General features: G+C 38.1%; 1 protein-coding gene across 8 annotated transcripts in view; it reads right to left on the minus strand.

Annotated features, from left to right (window-relative positions):
* MME (membrane metallo-endopeptidase) overlaps positions 1–18,843 on the minus strand; it is a 119,800-nt gene that overhangs the window by 51,418 nt on the left and 49,539 nt on the right. For all 8 annotated transcript variants that reach the window (XM_010844740.1, XM_010844742.1, XM_010844743.1 and 5 more), the window contains exons 9-13: positions 8,225–8,359; positions 3,940–4,041; positions 2,178–2,314; positions 1,975–2,068; positions 707–835 (exon numbers count right to left, since the gene is read on the minus strand). In XM_010844740.1, coding sequence (XP_010843042.1) covers positions 707–835; positions 1,975–2,068; positions 2,178–2,314; positions 3,940–4,041; positions 8,225–8,359 — 597 coding nt within the window. The remainder of the gene's footprint in view (positions 1–706; positions 836–1,974; positions 2,069–2,177; positions 2,315–3,939; positions 4,042–8,224; positions 8,360–18,843) is intronic.

Consider the following 18,843-nt stretch of genomic DNA (forward strand, 5'->3'; position numbering starts at 1 on the left):
TGTAATAAAAATTAAGAAAAATAGAATTATAAGCTGTGTTGATGTGATTCAATAATATGTTAATAAATATAAATGGCCTAAACAAATGGATATATATGGATAATTATATTTTTAAAGCAGCACTTCCATTATCAACACTAACGACTGAATAGATCCTAATGTATACATTAATAAAATTCTTCTTTAGAATGTATGGTTTCCATTTTCAAGAAAGAAGAACTAACGTAAAATAGTAGCTGTCATTACTATTAATAGTTCAGTTAAGCATGAAGTAGCATTTCAATAGATTCTTTCACCTTGCCTATAAGTTCCTTTGTCTTCCCTTCAGTAACAATAAAATATACAGTACTTGGCTTATACTTCAAATGAACTCTGATTTACTTTCTGTTTTTTTTTTAAGAAAAAATACTAATTCTTAGTCAATTTTGCTAATAGAAGAGACTACAAATGACTATATTATAAGAACATGTGATTAGGTATTGTGAATACACTGCTTTTGGAAAATGGACAATTGCTTTTGGGTTAAACAATATTAGGATTAGAAAAATACGCAGACCCTTGGGGGAGGGAGGATAAGATTTATTGGGTAATAATGGCAAATGGTAATTCAGAAGTTCTCAGCCAATCAGTAAAATTTTAGGAAATGATGGACTACTGTGACTTCCCATTGATGCAAACTGATAGAGTACTGTGCTTAAAACATTACCACATGTTTACTATCTCCAGGAAATGCCGCTTCCACATAGAGCCTTCCCACGGCATTTTCCATATTCCCATTGACATAGTTTGCACAGCGCCTCCAAGTTGCTGTTTCTGATGTTGTGCCATAAAGAGCCTATGGGAGAGAGAAAGGAAATGGCATTTGAGCAGGCGTAGATAGCCGAAGTGCGGTGAGAGCACAGATTTCATAGGACTCTACTCTTACATCTCAAATTCTTTCAATATTCATTGCTTCTCCTCACACGTCAGGATGTCCGTGCACAGGAAAAAATGTAATCCGATAGAATTATTACTTATATATGATCTGGAAATAAGGTATATTTTCAGTAGCAAGTCCTAGAAGAACTGTTGGCTACTGCAAGTTAATATCCTTCTGGACCACCTTAGGGAAAAAACTCTGCCCCGCCAAATCTCAAAATAATGCTGTTGCCACTGCATAAACATAAACATGAAGCAATATTCAATATATGTACCAAGGGAGAGACCTGGTATACAAGAAAACACATTGCTGTTTTTCAATGCTTTTGCTGAACTTCCAGTACTTAGAAGAACTGCATGTGTACACATTTAAGTACCAATAAAGGGATACATTTGTGGAAGGAAAATTTAGCAAAACATAGCTTTTATCTTCTTTAATTTTAAAATATCTACATTTTCTTTTAAAGGGTAAAAAATTAAAAATTTCAATCAATGAGAATTATTCCCTTCCCATGACACCAACCAATACATTTGTGAGAATTTCTTCTTTTTCACATTAGGACTTTGTCTTTCCCCTCACATTAGGACCAAAATGATGATTGTTTAAATAATATGGGTACAGCCCAATAAAAGGTCTTAAGGGTATCTCCAGGTAGGTGTGTTCTCAGTGGGTAGTCCACACAATGTAGTCCATCTGTTTGTATGTCTACTGTGCTGTGAGTACTAGAAAAATCAAATTAATTGAGATAGATAGCCCTGAAATTACTTGGAACACAACACCAAACCAAGCCAGTACTCTTTCATGAACTGTGTAAATAACCAAATGCCCTTCCTTCCAGGGCAATTCAATCATGGTGCCGAAGTAGACAGGACAACAGAGCACCTGAAACCTGGCTTTCCTAGGCAACACGGCTTGAATACAGGCAAAGTAAGCAACATTTGGCCTTCTGTCTCTTCGCAAAGTTTACCACATTCTAGCAATGGACATGGCAAGCCTTCATAACCATGGATCTCTTTATGCTTTAAGTCTTAAGAAAAGAGAGATTTTTTCTTCACCTTGCGGAAAGCATTTCTGGACTCCTTGTAGTTTCGGCTGAGGCTGCTTACAAGATCCATTATGAACCGCCAGGACATTAAATTTTGAAGATCTCTGTATAAAAAAACCCACCACCCAGCAACAGAAAAGATGAGGCTGCAAAGCTTCTAAAGAATGATATTAAATGCAAACTTTGGGGACACGGGGACGCTGACATACCTACCTGGCAGAATATTTGGCAAGAATGAGCTTAAGATTGGTTAAATATTCTGGAGCATAAACAATCACTTCTTCCTCATGTGGAATATTGATATTCACGGTTGACATGATTTCATTTGTGAAATTTGACCAGCTGAATGGCTGGAAAAAATCAGGCACAAAACATTCAGTAATTATGGGTTTTTCTTCTTGGTTCCAAGAATCAGTTATGGTTACATGGTCAGACATGGTTACAGTGTCAATTGTATCCTATATAATTATCACAATGGTCAGTGTGATATTTGTTTGGGCTTCTTCTTTAATTGCTTCTGTCAGTTTTTGAATAAAAATTAGTTCTGCAGCATAATTATTTAAATGCAGAATTAAACCAACCATTTAAGAGCAATAACAAAGCCTCTAAGAGTAGTAGTCATATGGTAGAAATCAGGCTCAATGTCATATTCTTGGTCTAGCCAGAAGAGAGAAAAAGAAATTTAGCTATAATGTTTTCTAGGTTTAAGCAAAAATTTAAATGGGTATAATATGCATATTCCTTAAAAGTGTATGTTAACAGACAATTCGTTTTAACACAGTAATCCATTTCAGTGGAGACTGTGTTGTACATGAAGGTGAAAGCACACTATTGTTCTAGCAGAGGTATAAGTAATGGTAATGACACAACACACATGGTCTCGTGAGGATGAACAAAACGTATTTTACGCTATCAATGTCAGGTCTATATAGACATGCAGTTTTCACACTTCAGAAGCTGGATTTGGAGTTACTGAGAGATAGAATCTTGTTTCTCTATTATTCTTTCAGTGGGAGTTGTGGGTATTCAACCACCAATGGATATAAGGAAAGATAGCAAAAGTGAAGACTATGCAAATCTTGCTGAAATGTCACATTTCAATGCTTGAGAATGTTTAAGATTACAGATATATTAGGCTACCTAGAAGTACATAAATACACTGATCACTTACTCAGTATGAGGTGCTATGGCTTTTCTTGATTTCTTTTAGTGGCATGGACTATTTTTTCAAAACATTTATTAAACACTTATTAAAAAGCTTTATGTAAGAAATTCCTTGTTTATTGCAATTAGACAATAAACAAAACAACAACTGCAATTGTTTATTGCAATTCCAAATAGAATTACATCACTGAATGTGGTAGTTTGTAGATTTTATGAATGTTGCTTCATTATTCAATTGTGTGCATCGGCTCACACACAGAATATACGCATAGCTTAGAAAAGATTATTAGATACTAGCTAAGGAATTACTACTAAGCAAAAAGATGTCAATTGACATTTATAAATGGTACCCACAGATTTTTCTGTTTCCTGTGTTCTATCTCTCCATTATTGCTTTGAACACCTCCATAGATGGCCCTGATGAGAACATGGCAAGTTCTATGAATAAATTATTCTTTTTTCGGAGGTAAGAATTCTGGTACATATTATATGACTGTCCAAGTCCCATAGTTATATAATGGCCTTTCAGAAGGATTTTCCCTTTTAAAGTTTCTAAATCCTTTTTTATGATACTTTCTAATACTATTCCATAGCTGCTTTGAAAAGGCTTTTTATCTTTGAAATTCACTCTAATTAAATATAAATAGAATAGTTTTTTTCAAGTCTTTTCCTAAAATCAAATGATTGGTATCATCTAAATTCATTTTGATGTTCAATTTATCTCAATAAATTAAAAAATCATTGAATTTTAACTTCATTTTAATATTAACTTTGAAAATGACATAATAAGTACTTAAATCTTGCTACTTACCTTCCCACTGAATTCCAGTGAAAATTTATTTTGGACCTCAGCTAATGTCATTTTGTTATAAAGAAGCATTGGATCATTTCGATCTTCAGATTTAGTTGTAGCCTATGGATTTAATGTTTTATTATTATTTTAGATCAAGAATTCTTTTGAAAAATACACCTTTATACAAGGGGGAAAGAAATATGGCATTGGTACAACATAATTATATTTGTTTTTATATTCTGTATTTGTTTCATGATTTATCTTGTCACATCAAGATGAAAAGAGAAATTAAAAGATTTTAAGTATATTTAGTAACAATCATCAAGATTTGGTTAGTGTTAAGTCTGAGGGCTTCTTTGCTGGCTCAGTCAGTAAAGAATCGGCGAGCAGTGCAGGACATTGCCTGCAATGCAAGAGACCTGGGTTTGATCCCTGGGTCAGGAAGATTTCCCTGGAGCTACCCACTCCAGCATTCTTGGCTAGGAAATCCCATGGACACAGGAGCCTGGCAGGCTACAGTCCATGCGGTCTTCAAAAATCATTTTATATTTTTATAACAACGAAAAACATCAGCAATATTTGCAGCCCTCCTTCCTTCCATGGCTAATGGGCAGCACAGTTGTGCCTGTGGCTATTTCATATAATGATTTTCTTGAATAAAGTCATTTCCAATTAATCCCTCAAATACTCTGCTGCTGCTACTGCTGCTAAGTCGCTTCAGTCGTGTCCGACTCTGTGCGACCCCATAGACAGCAGCCCACCAGGCTCCCCCGTCCCTGGGATTCTCCAGGCGAGAACACTGGAGTGGGTTACCATTGCCTTCTCCCACTCTGTCTGCTACCCACCACCATTCAGTGTCCTAGTTAAAATTCAGACAGGAAAACACACATACACACACCCACAATGATTTCTGCCAAGAACTGAAGGCAAGTGAGACCAAGAAAATCCCTAGTACACAGTGTAGGTAGGTGCCAAATTATCTGAGGAGAGTGCTAGCACTTACTTCTGTGACTGTCCGCTCATGTGGCCTAACGAGTTTAGTAATATCATCATCATCCAGTATTACTGTTTTCACTGACTGAAAAAAGAAAATTTCAATAACAACTCCCCAACTAGTGGTTGAAAGGAGTAGAAGCAATTTTAAGTGAAGAGAGACAAAAGGTAAAAATGGGAATTATTTCTCTAGTTAACAATGACTCGTGATTTCAGTTCACGGATTTATTTATTTACTTCAAGAAAAATGCAAAAAGGCAAAATGGTTGTCTGAGGAGGCCTTACAAAGAGCTGAGAAAAGAAGAAAGTGAAAGGCAAAGGAGAAAAGGAAAGACATACCCATTTGAATGCAGAGTTCCAAAGAATAGCAAGGAGAGAGAAGAAAGCCTTTCTAAGTGAACAAAGAAAAGAAATAGAGGAAAACAATAGAATGGGAAAGACTAGAGATCTCTTCAAGAAAATCAGATATCAAGGGAACATTCATGCAAAGATGGGTACAATACAGGACAGAAACAATATGGACCTAACAGAAGCAGAAGATATTACGAGATGGCAAGAATACACAGAAGAGCTGTACCAAAAAGTCTTAATGACACAGGTAACCACAATGGTCTGGGCACCCACTTAGAGCCAGACATCATGGAGTGTGAAGTCAAGTGGGCCTTAGGAAGCACTGCTATGAACAAAGCTAGTGGAGGTGATGGAATTCTGGCTGAGCTATTTCACATCCTAAAAATTATGCTATTAAAGTGCTGTGCTCAACATGCCAGCAAATTTGGAAAACTCAGCAGCAGCCACAGGACTGGAAAATGTCAGATTTCATTCCAATCCCAAAGAAGGGCAATGCCAAAGAATGTTCAAACCTCACAGTTGCCCTCATTTCACTTGCTAGCAAGGTAATGCCCAAAGTCCTTCAAGCCAGTCTTCAACAAAAGGTGAACTGAGAACTTCCAAGTACACAAGCTGGATTTAGAAAAGGTAGAGGAATCAGAGATCAAATTGTCAACATCTGATGGACCATAGAAAAAGCAAGAGAACTCCAGAAAAAGTCTACTTCTGCTTCATTGATTACACTAAAGCCTTTTACTGTACGAATCACGAAAAACTGTGGAAAATTCTTAAAGAGGTGGAAATACCAGACCACCTTGCCTGCCTCCTAGAAGCTTGTATGTAGGTCACGAAGCAACAGTTAGAACTGGATATGGAACAACAACCGGTTCAAAATTGGGAAAGGATTATGACAAGGCTGTATATTGTTATCCTGCTTATTTAACTTCTGTGCTGAGTATGTCATACAAAATGCCAGGCTGGATGACTCTCAAGCTGGAATCAAGATTGCCGGGAGAAATATCAACAACCTAAGATAGCAGATGACACTACCCTAATGGCAGAAAGTAAAGAGAAACTTAAGAGCCGCTTCATGAAGGTGAAAGAGAGCGAAACAGCTGGCTTAAAACTCAACATTCAAAAAAAAATGGCATCTGGTTCCATCACTTCATGGCAAATAGATGAGGAAACAATGGAAACAGTGACAGACTTTATTTTCTGGGGCTCCAAAATCACTACAGATTGTGACTGCAGCCATGAAATTAAAAGACGCTTGCTCCCTGGAAGAAAAGCTATTGCAAGCCTAGAAAGTATATGTATTAAAAAGCAGAGACATCACTTAGCTGATAAAGGTCCGTATAGTCAAAGCTATGGTTTTTCCAGTAATCATGTATGGATGTGAGAGTTGGACCATAAAGAAGGCTGAGTGCCAAAGAATTGATACTTTCAAACTATGGTGCTGGAGAAGACTCTTGAGAGTTCCTTTGACAGCAAGGAGATCAAACCAGTCAATCCTAAAGGAATCAACCCTGAATATTCACTGGAAGAACTGATGCTAAACTGAAACTCCAATACTTTGGACACCTGATGCGAAGGGCTGACTTATTGAAAAAGACCCTCATGTTGCGAAAGACTGAGGGCAAGAGGAGAAGGGGGCGACAATGGACAACTTGTCAATGGACATGAGTTTGAGCAAACTCCAAGAGATAGTGAATGATAGAGAAGGTTGGTATGCTGTAGTCCTCTGGGTCACAAAGAGTTGGATATGACTGAGTAACTGAACAACAACAACTTAAAGATTATGTTTGTAAAATCTGCCTGCAGTGATATGCTGGACATTGTTAGAGACACATAGGTGATTCAGAGAGCACTAAGACCCCACTAAATCTCAGTGTCTGAGAGGAGAGAAAATATAGACACAAAGAATTTTGAAGTAAGATACGACTATTATAGAGCTGAGGCTGATCAAAGGAGCACACGGTCTGATAAGGTACAAGTGGTAAAAACCCAGGGTAATAAACTATGCTTCTCTAAGAATTCTGTTTCCAACACAGAACCATGTGTAACCCATCAAACTGCCACTCATCCAGCTGCAGCTCCAACAAATGTCTGGTTCTGATTCTAGACTTTTAGTTTCATGTGGCCCCAGAAAAGCTAAAATTGCCCTCAAAGATCTTTCATTTTCAAGATTCTGATGGCAAACTGCCAAGCAGATGGGGATTTAGGACTGTAGGTTGCTGGTGGCAATGTCACAGCTCTGTGGATCCTAGACTGAAACTGACTATGAGATCAGTCAATAACCTGGATGCTGTTTAGACAGAGTTCACTTGCTTGAGACTGCAGATCCTGTCAGAGGAACGTCAGAACAGAATGTGCCAACTCAGCCTCTAAGGGCTGACCCAGAACCAGAGGAATCTCAGCAACAGACCCCTTTGGCTTTGCTGATAAACTCCTCCTGTCAGATCTCCCCTGAGCTAATAAGCAGCCTGACAGTCTGAACTCAGTGAATTTCATATGGTAGTGTGGCCATGTTAAGAGGCTAATACTTCTTAGCAAAGGGATAGAGACAATTTCTGTGGTCACCTTAAATTTTAAAACTTTAAAATAAAGCAAAATTGTATACATTAAAATTAAAACAGCTTTGCTGAATAGTCATCACATGTGTCCTGAATCTCAAGGGCATCTCAACAACAGTGTGACTGCAAATAGTTAAGATCTTGACGTGCTCCAGTTATAATAGGTCATTAAACAAATCTAGTTTAATATTTGTCAAACTTAGTATGTCTCCTGGATGTCTGGAATTTGGTTTACTGAAAAACTCCAGTTTCAAAGGTCCTCTTGAAGTCAATGATCCATTACTGAGCTGTACATTTTTATCACTTAGTTGAGGAGCTGTACCTTTTACCCTTAAAATACAATAGAGAGGAGAAAGAAATAAAAAGCAGTTGACATTATTCATTGTATAAGAGAATATGTGTTTTACATTGGCAATTTCTTTTTCCAAATCCATAACTTTATTCATTTCCAAAGAAAGCTGGTTTTCATCTATGGGCAGTCCTCTTTCCTGACGAATCAATTTGGCCACAGAAATCATAAAATCCACATATGCCGTACAAGCCTGCAAGAAATAAATAACAGTACATTACTGAAGAACCTTCTAAATATTCATCATGGCACTTAAAATTAAAATTTATTTTCAATTCAATATTCATTTTTGGTAACAGATGAAGCACAAAATAGAAATTCGTTTCTGAATCTTAAAAGAAATGACCTGCACAGATTCAAACTCAGTGTGTCTTTGAATCATAACAGATTCTCAATGTACCTTTGAATTAGAACAGAACAATGAGGGATCACTCTAAAAGTACTAAGATATTTAAAACTATGTGGTTATGGAGATTTTATAATCTTCAACTTTTAACCAAGTTATACTGCTTTAATAAGAATACACTCGCAAAACACTTGGTAAGCAGTAAACTAGTATTTTTTCCTTAAAAATACATTATTTTGCCAAATTTCCTTTTATCAGGTTTTCTCTGCTCATATAAATTTTTTTTCAATTATCCATGAAGAGATGGCCACAAGCATATCATATTATCAAGACATCTTTTAATTGTCTCCTCTAGCCAAGCAATATTTTTTTTTAATGAGACTGTTTTCCCATGAGCTCCTCCAAGACAAATCTGTGGGCTTTAGTTAATTCCATAGCTGGTTCTCATTACTGTGAAATTTCTAATATGCCATTTTGACTATCAGCTTTCTTCCAAAAACTCAAAATTTTCCATTTTCTATTCACACACATTTAACTGTATGAAGATAACCTATAACCTAATTATGTTATTGACCTTTTACAGAATATATAAATCCCTTATTCAAGTTCTGACTGGCACTGAACCCAGGAAATTGAATAACACTTTCATAAATCTCAGCCCACTGCTATTTAGTTATTATCTATCAGCAGTTTAAACAACTTAAAATTTATTCAAAATTTCAAGTCCCACATCAAAATTTACTCAAAATTTCAAGTCCCAGCATCAATTTGGTAAGGGCTTCCTGGTGGCTCAGTGGTAAAGAATCCACTTGCCAATGCAGGAGACTAGGGTTCAATCCCTGGGTCAGGAAGATCCCCTAGAGGAGGAAATGGCAATCCACTCTAATATTCTTGCCTGGGAAATCCCATGGATGGAAGAGCCTGATGGGCTATAGTCCATGAGGTAGCAAAAAAAACTGGACACAACAGCAACTAGACAACTACAATTAGGAAGGCCATACGACACATTTGGGATCAATGGGTAGTTCTGAGCTTCAAATATATGTCCACACAGGATAAATATGAAGAAGAGCTGAAGAGTACTTAACCCTTTCACAGTTTCCAGGGGGTTTTATAACCCTACTGATTATCAGTGAAAGGGGCATCCTTCCTGTCACGCTGAGTGAAAAGGCACATTTAAATTCACAGTGACTCAGGATCACACAAAAAATTTGTAGGGAAATGAAAATATTTTATCAAACAAGAACCTAAGCAAAATGTAAGCTGTTATTAATTTGAAATTCAAGAGGACATCTTTAAGTAACATTTAGATACTGGTATTCCATGACCATTATTAAATGCTAAGTAAACAATTTCCTGGGAGAGGGCTCTCTCTTCCAAGGATACCCTGCAATTAGGAGGCTGTCTAACTAGCATCTCTATCCTGGATCTGCTGTTCAATAAAAATTTCATCTGTTTCTGTATTAAACACTTAATCACTAAGGTAACAGGGATAAAAGGATGTTTTTATGTATAGTCCTGCCAACTCCATTCTTTTCCTATTAAAAAGTAATCAGAATTCTTGTTTCACTTTGAAGAAAATAAACATGTCTGAGTTCATACCTAATGGGACCAACTATTCCAAAGTACAAGCATGCAGTGTTTTGAATTAACTGTATTTCAAATCATATAAATTCATCTGCATTCAGCAGGGAATTACTACTTGACTGCAAAGAAATGGTAATTTGAATTTTCCAATATCAATCTCTAAGATTTTTTTGTACACTATGGGATGCTTTTTTGTTAATGAGGTGAGAAAACAATAGCAAGAGTGCTCTCCTCCATTTCATTGACTCTGCAAGGGTGTTACTCCTGTGTCTTTATCCCTAAAGATGTATTTAAAGGCTACAGAACTTGGTAAGCACAAGAACTTTGTACAATGCTTCCAACCTAATGAACTGGTAAAGCTTCCCAGAAAGCTAGAAGTATATGATATCATGGACTTCTGAGATGCTTGAATATTAAATACAGTTAACACAAAATACACTCTTTCCTTTAACGAGCTCCATTACCTGGCAAAATTTTACAGTGTGACTGATTAAAACATGTTTCAGTATGTTTTTTTTTTAAATTGGAGGATAATTGCTTTACAATGTTGTATTAGTTTTTACCATACAACATGAATCAGCCATAAGTGTATATACATATATATATATATATATTCCCTCTTGAGCCTTCCACCCACCACCACCCCCATCCCACCCCTCTAGGTCATCACAGAGCACCAGGCTGAGCTCCCTGTGTTATACAGCAACTTCCCACTAGCTAACTGTTTTATACATGGTAATGTATGTATTTCGATGCTACTCTCAATTTATCCCACTCTCTCCTTCTTCCACTGTGTCCACAAGTCCATTCTCGACATCTGCATCTCTATTCCTGCCCTGCAAATAAGTTCATCAGTACTGTTTTTTCTAGATTCCATATATATGCATTAATATGGTATTTGTTTTTCTCTTTGGAGATTTCCTTCAAAAACTAGGAATAAAACTGTCATATGACCCAGTAATCCCACTACTGGGCAAAGATTCTGAGAAACCGTAATTCAAAAAGACACATGTATCCCAAAGTGTTCATCACAACACTACCTACAATAGCCAGGACATGGAAGCAACCTAGATGTCTATCGATAGATAGTTGGATAAAGAAGTTGTGGCATATATGTACAATGGAATATTGCATGCTCAGTCACTCAGCTGTGTCTGACTCTTTGTGACCCCTTGGACTGTAGCCTGCCAGGCTTCTCTGTCCATGGGATTTTCCAGGTAAGAATACTGGAGTGGGTTGCCATTTCCCCCTCCAGGGGATCTTCCTGACCCAGGAATCGAACCTACAACTCCTGTGTCTCCTGCAGTGGCAGGCAGATTCTTTACTACTGAGTTACTTGGGAAACCCACAATGGAATGTTACTCAGCCGTAAAAAGGAACAAATTTGAGTCAGTTGAACTAAGATAGATGAACCTAGAGCTTGTTATACAGAGTGAAGTATGTCTTAGTATCTTGATTTTATCTTCTTTGGATTCCAAATTTATCCAGTAGCTGTCAAAACCCAGGCTTACTGCTGCTGTTAAATCCTTTTTACAAGAGAGGTTTCCCTGGTAGCCCAGTGGTTAAAAATCCACCCTGCAATGCAAGGGACACAGGTTTGATCCTTGGGTCAGGAAGATCCCATATGCCACAGAATAGCCAAGCCTGTGTCCCACAACTACTGAGCCTGTGCTCTAGAGCCCTCAAACCACAACTACTGAGCCCCTGCACTGCAGCTACCAAAGCCTGCAGCACCTAGAGCCCGCGCTCCACAAAAGAAGCCACCTCACTGGGAAAACTGCACACTGCAGGAAAGAGTAGCCCCTGCTCGCCACAACTAGAGAAGTCTCATACAGCAACAAAGACTCACCATAGTCAAAAAAGAAAAAATAAATAAACCTTTTAAAGTCTTTTCTACAAGATATGATTCTACTTTAACATATTAATTTTCTTCCTTGAGATACTTCTAGATATGTAAAATGCCAAATAATAGCAATTATAATTTGGGGAGAAAGTAATCAACACATATTTTAACCTTAAACAGTATATTAGCCAGAATATTTTTTAAATCAAAAATTTAATTTTTATTTTCTGTCACTAATAGAGCAACTAGATATTAGGACAAGGGTGAGAGGCAGCTATCTTCTTTGACAGTCGTAAGGTAGCCTAGTTAAAGCTTTGATACAGTGAATCCTTCACATGACAAAAAAAAAAAAACACAGAAAACAAAAAACCTAAATATCTATGTAGTCTTTCCTTTAAAAATAAAACATTATAAATCCCAATGCTTGTAATAGCAGGTTGGAAGATGATAATTGGTTTTAAATGGTTGGGTAAAATCCACAATCGCAGTTTTGTGAGCTTTTAAGTTATACACTATTGGTGAGATATTTACCAATACTTAACACCAGGAACTGTTACTCTAATTCTTTAATCTGCAGGACCAGGCAATAATATTTTTATGTTGGCTCTGTTCAGAAATTAGATTCCTTCTGCTAAGAAAAAAAGCTGCTATTTGTTTGAGTTGCCAAAGAGCAAGAGAGCAATGCCATTCAACTATTGTCCTTCACACTTAATATCTTTGTTAATAAGTAACAGCAAGTCCCAGGGAGTAACAGAGAGCACTCTGGAAATACTGCCTGATATTTGTGCACCTTGGTATGCCAACAACCATGGACCAGAAGTTTCATTTCCCGGACACCTTAGTCTTAGCAATTTTCTGCCCTTCCCTTTCCCAGATATTATGTGGAGCATTAAACAACTGAAAAGTCACAGAACTGTCTTATTCCTAGCCGCTGACGCCAGGGGTGTTATTTAATAGTGTTACACAGGATGTTTCGTGAGGGAACACACAGGGCCCCCACCAGGAGAGATATGTTTCCTCTCAGAAGACTATGAATTTTTTTCCACTTGACGAAGCATGTCAGGGATTGTGCAGCTGCCAGAACACAGAGACTTGCTCCCCAAAGATGGATACGAACATACAGAATCACACAGTGGATCCTGGAGACAGGAAGTGAGAAAGTCCCCAGAAGCTAACAGGGCTCAGAAACAGGAGAAACATAGGCACAAGAGAATCTACTGTGGACGAACATGGGGATAGTCAGAGGCTTTTGTCAGGTTACTAATGAGAGCACCTGCAGATTCACATGAGAATTTATTGTGTAACTTCTAAGGTTTGTTGCTTATGTTTGGAAAGGTGCATGTACTTCTTTTTACAAACTGAGTTCAGATGATCTAAAAAAATTTCCCTTGACATACCCACTAAGTCCCAAGTTCAAAAGCTCCTTTATGTTTTGTTAAATACAGATACTTGGGTGAAACCTCCTGACTATTAGTCACCTGATGCCCAGAAAGAACAAAACGAGGTCAGCAGTTTCCCTTGCAGGATCTGTTTTATCAAGTCAACCAAGCAGCAGTCAGAGCAATCCTTGTAAAAGCCAAATCAAATCACATCTAAATTATCCACTGACCTGGAGCGCCATTCACCTTTTATAACACTGCCTCCATTCACCTCTTTCCTTAAATTATTTTTTATTGTCTATCTCCTCTGATTAGAACATGAGCATTCTATGTGAATTAAAGACCATTTCTGCCTTGTTTCCTTGATATCCTTCCTGTCCAGAGGAGTATCTGTCACATAGTAGAAGCTCAATAAAAATAGTTAATTGTAAGTATACTGAGTAAATATCCCTCACTTACTGTGTCATCAGCCTTCTAATCGTAGTCCAAGTTCAGAGCAGCTTCTTTGAGGTTGCATTTTGGGTAAGCACGCAAACAAAATCCTCTCTTGGGTTTACCCTAAGTTCTAAAACCTGTTCATCTAAAGGACTGAAAATCTCAGTTTGTGCTATTTCCAGAGTAGGTACAGCTTAGAGAATTTCCCTGGATTGTGATTGATTTCTCTTATTCAGTACACAAGCCTTGGATCATCTCTTTTTGGCTTCTAACCATCTCAGCCATATTCTAAGTCCTCTGTCTTCATCCTTAAAGTGTTTTCTTTTTACCTTTTTTTTTTTAAATGAACATCATTTTTTCTAACTGCTCTAAATTTCTTCATAACTCTCATCTCCTCTTCCTACCCTGCCATGCCTCATAGCAATATACTATATAGCTTCTAATCTCGAACCCCTTTGCTACCTCCTCAGGCTTTCATAGGAGAAGGCAATGGCACCCCACTCCAGTACTCTTGCCTGGAAAATCCCATGGATGGAGGAGCCTGGTAGGCTGCAGTCCATGGGGTCGCTGAGGGTCGGACACGACTGAGCGGCTTCACTTTCACTTTTCACTTTCATGCATTGGAGAAGGCAATGGCAACTCACTCCAGTGTTCTTGCCTGGAGAATCCCAGGGACAGGGGAGCCTGGTGGGCTGCCGTCTATGGGGTCGCACAGAGTCGGACACGACTGAAGTGACGTAGCAGCAGGCTTTCATTAACTAGATGAGAGATTTTCTCACTTTTATTTTAGCCCTGAAATGCTCTATTCAGATGAATGTTTTGTTAATGTATAAACAAGTAAAATGAATCTTTAAGAATGTATACTTGAAGGTGTGGCTACACAGAGCATTGTCATTGGCACACGCCAAGTGGTCCGAACATTCAGAAGCCACTCCTGTGGCTTATTCTACCTTCTCAGACAAACAGAACATAAACATAGCTACAATCCAATTATGCTCCAATATGCTGGTTACCTAACCTGTAGATTTCCTTATGAAGGAGGACAAGATAACAATTAGCCTTGAACCACTAAGGAGGTAGAGAAAGAGAAGATTTGAAACCAATTCCATTCTCCCGAATAGAGTTTAAAAACTCTTCTGAAGGTGTGATTGTTCAAGAAAATTAAGGTTGCTATTCCTTTCAGTGAATCAGTATGCAAGCACTTTCTCACACTAAGTAGTTGGTTGGTTCCATTTGAAAATTCTGTGAATGGGATGATTATTTTTTATGGGCAATGGGTATCTCTCACATTGTTTTCCTAGCATAGAAAAATGTATGCTCTTGTACAGGATAGAGTTGTCTCAAATCTCATTACTTCTGTCCTCTGAGGTAGCAGTGTGTCATTAAGCGATCTCTTCAGATAATCAGAATACCTCCAAAATAAAGTTCTATCTCTCCAGCAAGAGACTTCCAGCATGAGTGGCTCCTTAATGAACCCATTTTGAGAGCACAATTAAATCCCAATTTTTTAAATAAATGTATGTATTTGTTCGGTGTCTATACAGATGTCTATGTGGCCTTTCGCCTAATACTTGGCCGGAGGGACACTGTGTTAACAGTTTTACACTATAAACTCCTGGAAAAAGACAGTGTTTATCTAGTTGGGCACCTTATGTCATCCACATGAGCCAGCTTAGTTCACTATTTTCAATGAGAGCTGCTCTCCAGGTCTTTTTTTTAGAAATTGCACCATCTAGAAGTAAAACTAGTTGGGAATCGGAAGACAGGATCATGACGAGGGGAGCTACCCAGTAGCTATTTCTCGACAACTGCTCACAACAGAACCCTCTGTTCTCTTTCTTCTTGGTGGACAAGGGGTCTAGTTTCCTGAACCATTGAGATGGGTTGACAGTCAATCAAGGGGTCTACTTTCCTGAGCCACTGAGATGGGTTGACGGTACCAACTAGCTATTCAGAGAGCCTGGTTCCCTGGACATAGTGCTTGGTCAAAAGAAGGGCAGGTGGCTCAGTCAGGATCAGAGCCCTTTCCTGAGAAATCGATAGATAATAACAGAGATGGGATTTCTTTTCTCTAGATTGCAAAGCTGCCAAGGATCATCATTTAGCTCTTATAGTATGTGCATAAGTAAATATACTATGAAAATATATGATACTATGTAAAAAATACAAGAATATACTTCTTTGAGTTGATACTGCCTTTAAGGCCTATTCCCTCTTTAGGAGGGAAAGCACAGAAAACAAAAAGGAACTGAGGTATTTAAGTTCAGAACAATAACGAGAGGAATACAATATGCATTTCTCAAAATATAACATTCAAAACTGCTGAATAAAAGCACACGTTTGAAAAGCAGCGTGTTTTTTTTTTTTTTAGCAAGAGAAAAATAGGTTTTGTTTTAAGGAAGGAGGTTAGATACAGTTCTTTTAAAAAAATGCATTACCTATTTTCATCACTTAGTGGTATAATGACACATTTTACTATTTTGAATGCCAAACAAATATTTGAACACAAAAATTCCATTCCTAGGATATCAGAAGCCCCCAAATACCTCAGTGTGGTGGAATAGACTTCCTTGTAATCACAGGGGCTGTTTTCATTGCTCATAAGAAGTCTGGTTGTAGAATTGTAAGATGATTCCCTAGAAACAGGGATCAAAAAAGACCTGGGGGAAATGGCCTTAGGTAATGATTTGATCAAGGAAATCTATAATTAGGGTCCCTTTGATCAGAAAGGGATGCTTCCTCTTCCCCAGCCCCTGAGACAGATCTGCAAACCAGATGTCATATCATAGTGTGAAAATCACTGGCTACAGTGACAGACAAAGAAGCCAGTCTTCTCTAGTCAAAGATAAAGTACCTTTCCTGTCTTCCCTGACATCTTCCCTCTCAACCATTCATCCATAGATTCCACTGCTGCTGCTGCTACTGCTAAGTCGCTTCAGTCGTGTCCGACTCTGTGCGACCCCACAGACGGCAGCCCACCAGGCTCCGCCATCCCTGGGATTCTCCAGGCAAGAACACTGAAGTGGGTTGCCATTGCCTTCTCCAATGCATGAAAGTGAAAAGTGAAAGGGAAGTCGCTCAGTCGTGTCTGACTCTTAGCGACCCCATGGACTGCAGCCTACCAGGCTCCTCCATCCACGGGATTTTCCAGGCAAGAGTACTGGAGTGGGTTGCCATTGCCTTCTCCAAACCATGAATGATAAAATCCTAAAGAAAAAAGTACTTGAAGGGACTGAATTCTTTCAGAGACTGCAGAGTAGTGGAAAAACTAGAATGAACTTTAATTTGATATCTGGCTGGGGATGCAGATGAAACTAAGTGAGGGATTACAGGTAGTAATGAATGGGAAAGAGTAGCAATTATCATGAGGGAAATAGGTAGAAAATTGGAATTTTCTCCATAGTTATATACTCTTCCCCCTCCCCCTAACACTCCAAAAGAATGGATTTTAAGATGGGAAGAGTACAGAAATGTTCTAGCAATTACCCATTTTCAGGATGACAGAATTTCATCTCATTTAAAAAAAAAAGAATTCCATATTATATGCAGACTCCTTGCAACTGGAAGCACATTGCTTGGAGCTTGGAGCACTAAGCTGAGGCATATTCTGAGGTCGGAGGTTAGGGGGAAAGAGTGCAGTGACCATATAGCCATAGTTATGGAAGCGGGGTAAGGCACCCAGCATGCTGTGTGTTTGCTTCTCTTATCCAGATCACGGGAAGGCACCTAATTTGAGCTAATAATAACTTCCTAGCTGAAAGTGCTACTGCTACTGAGTTTTCTAAATCATTTGTTCCCGTAAAGAACTCTACTACTATGAAATACTACTCTTAGGAAGTTGGAATGATGTAATGGAAGGAACAGAAGATAGGGACTAAAGTTCTATCTCTGGTTCTACTATTGTTTGAGCGTTCTGACAAAGACTGACAACCTTTAGGCCTTGGATTTCTCACTTATAAACTCTAATCACATTACTAATTCCAGATTTAATCTCCACTCCATTGTTTGACTACAAATATTTTGACTATAAGTATTTTCCCGACCAGTGGATGCAATGGGTAGTAGAGACTGCCAAATGTAAATATCTTTGGTCTGAGCTCCTCTTCTTTTCAGTAATAGAACCTTGTTCCCATTAACCAAATTTTAATAAGGCATACACATGGCCACTTGTTTAACACTACATTTCTCAGCCTCACTGATACTTAGCTGTGTCCACATGACAATATTCTAAGCAATGAAATGTATACAACTCCTGCATCACTTCCATGACAAGAAATTGCTTGTCTATCACTACCTCTTTTCTTTTTCCTATGAACTGAAATGTGAACAGGGCACTGGTCAACCAACTTTGACCAAACAGACTACAAATAAAACACTTGAGGAGGTCAATATTAGAGGTCAAAGAAAACAGTGCTCCTGGCCATTCCCATGAAGAGAGCTTCCTACCTCTCCGGAGACAGAAATGAACTTCTCTCTTGCTTTTTCAGTCTCTTTTTTACCACAGTTTAGTAAGATCCCAACTAATTTACAAACTCAAATGTCTACAGGAACCACAAAGTCAATAAAAATCAATGGATTATCTCAGTGAGGACTGCCCAAGTCTGGAGAACAAAGGCCCTACCTGAAGCAAGAACCATAAAAAAATTCTGTCCCATAACTACATGGGGATGTAGGCCTAGGGTTTCCAATTCTGCTAATTTATCAGGAGATCTGGATGCTCTAGTAAAATCTTCAATTTTTAGAAAATCTTGGCAACTAATATAAAATTTTTAAACAACTAATCTCAAAAATATACAAGCAACTCCTCCAGCTCAACTCCAGAAAAATAAATGACCCAATCAAAAAATGGGCCAAAGATCTAAATAGACATTTCTCCAAAGAAGACATACAGATGGCTAACAAACACATGAAAAGATGCTCAACATCACTCATTATCAGAGAAATGCAAATCAAAACCACTATGAGATACCATTTCACACCAGTCAGAATGGCTGCGATCCAAAAGTCTACAAATAATAAATGCTGGAGAGGGTGTGGAGAAAAGGGAACCCTCTTACACTGTTGGTGGGAATGCAAACTAGTACAGC

This window comes from Bison bison, unplaced genomic scaffold (genome assembly GCF_000754665.1).
Source record: "Bison bison bison isolate TAMUID 2011002044 unplaced genomic scaffold, Bison_UMD1.0 scf7180017864207, whole genome shotgun sequence".
NCBI classification, from domain to species: Eukaryota; Metazoa; Chordata; class Mammalia; order Artiodactyla; family Bovidae; genus Bison; species Bison bison.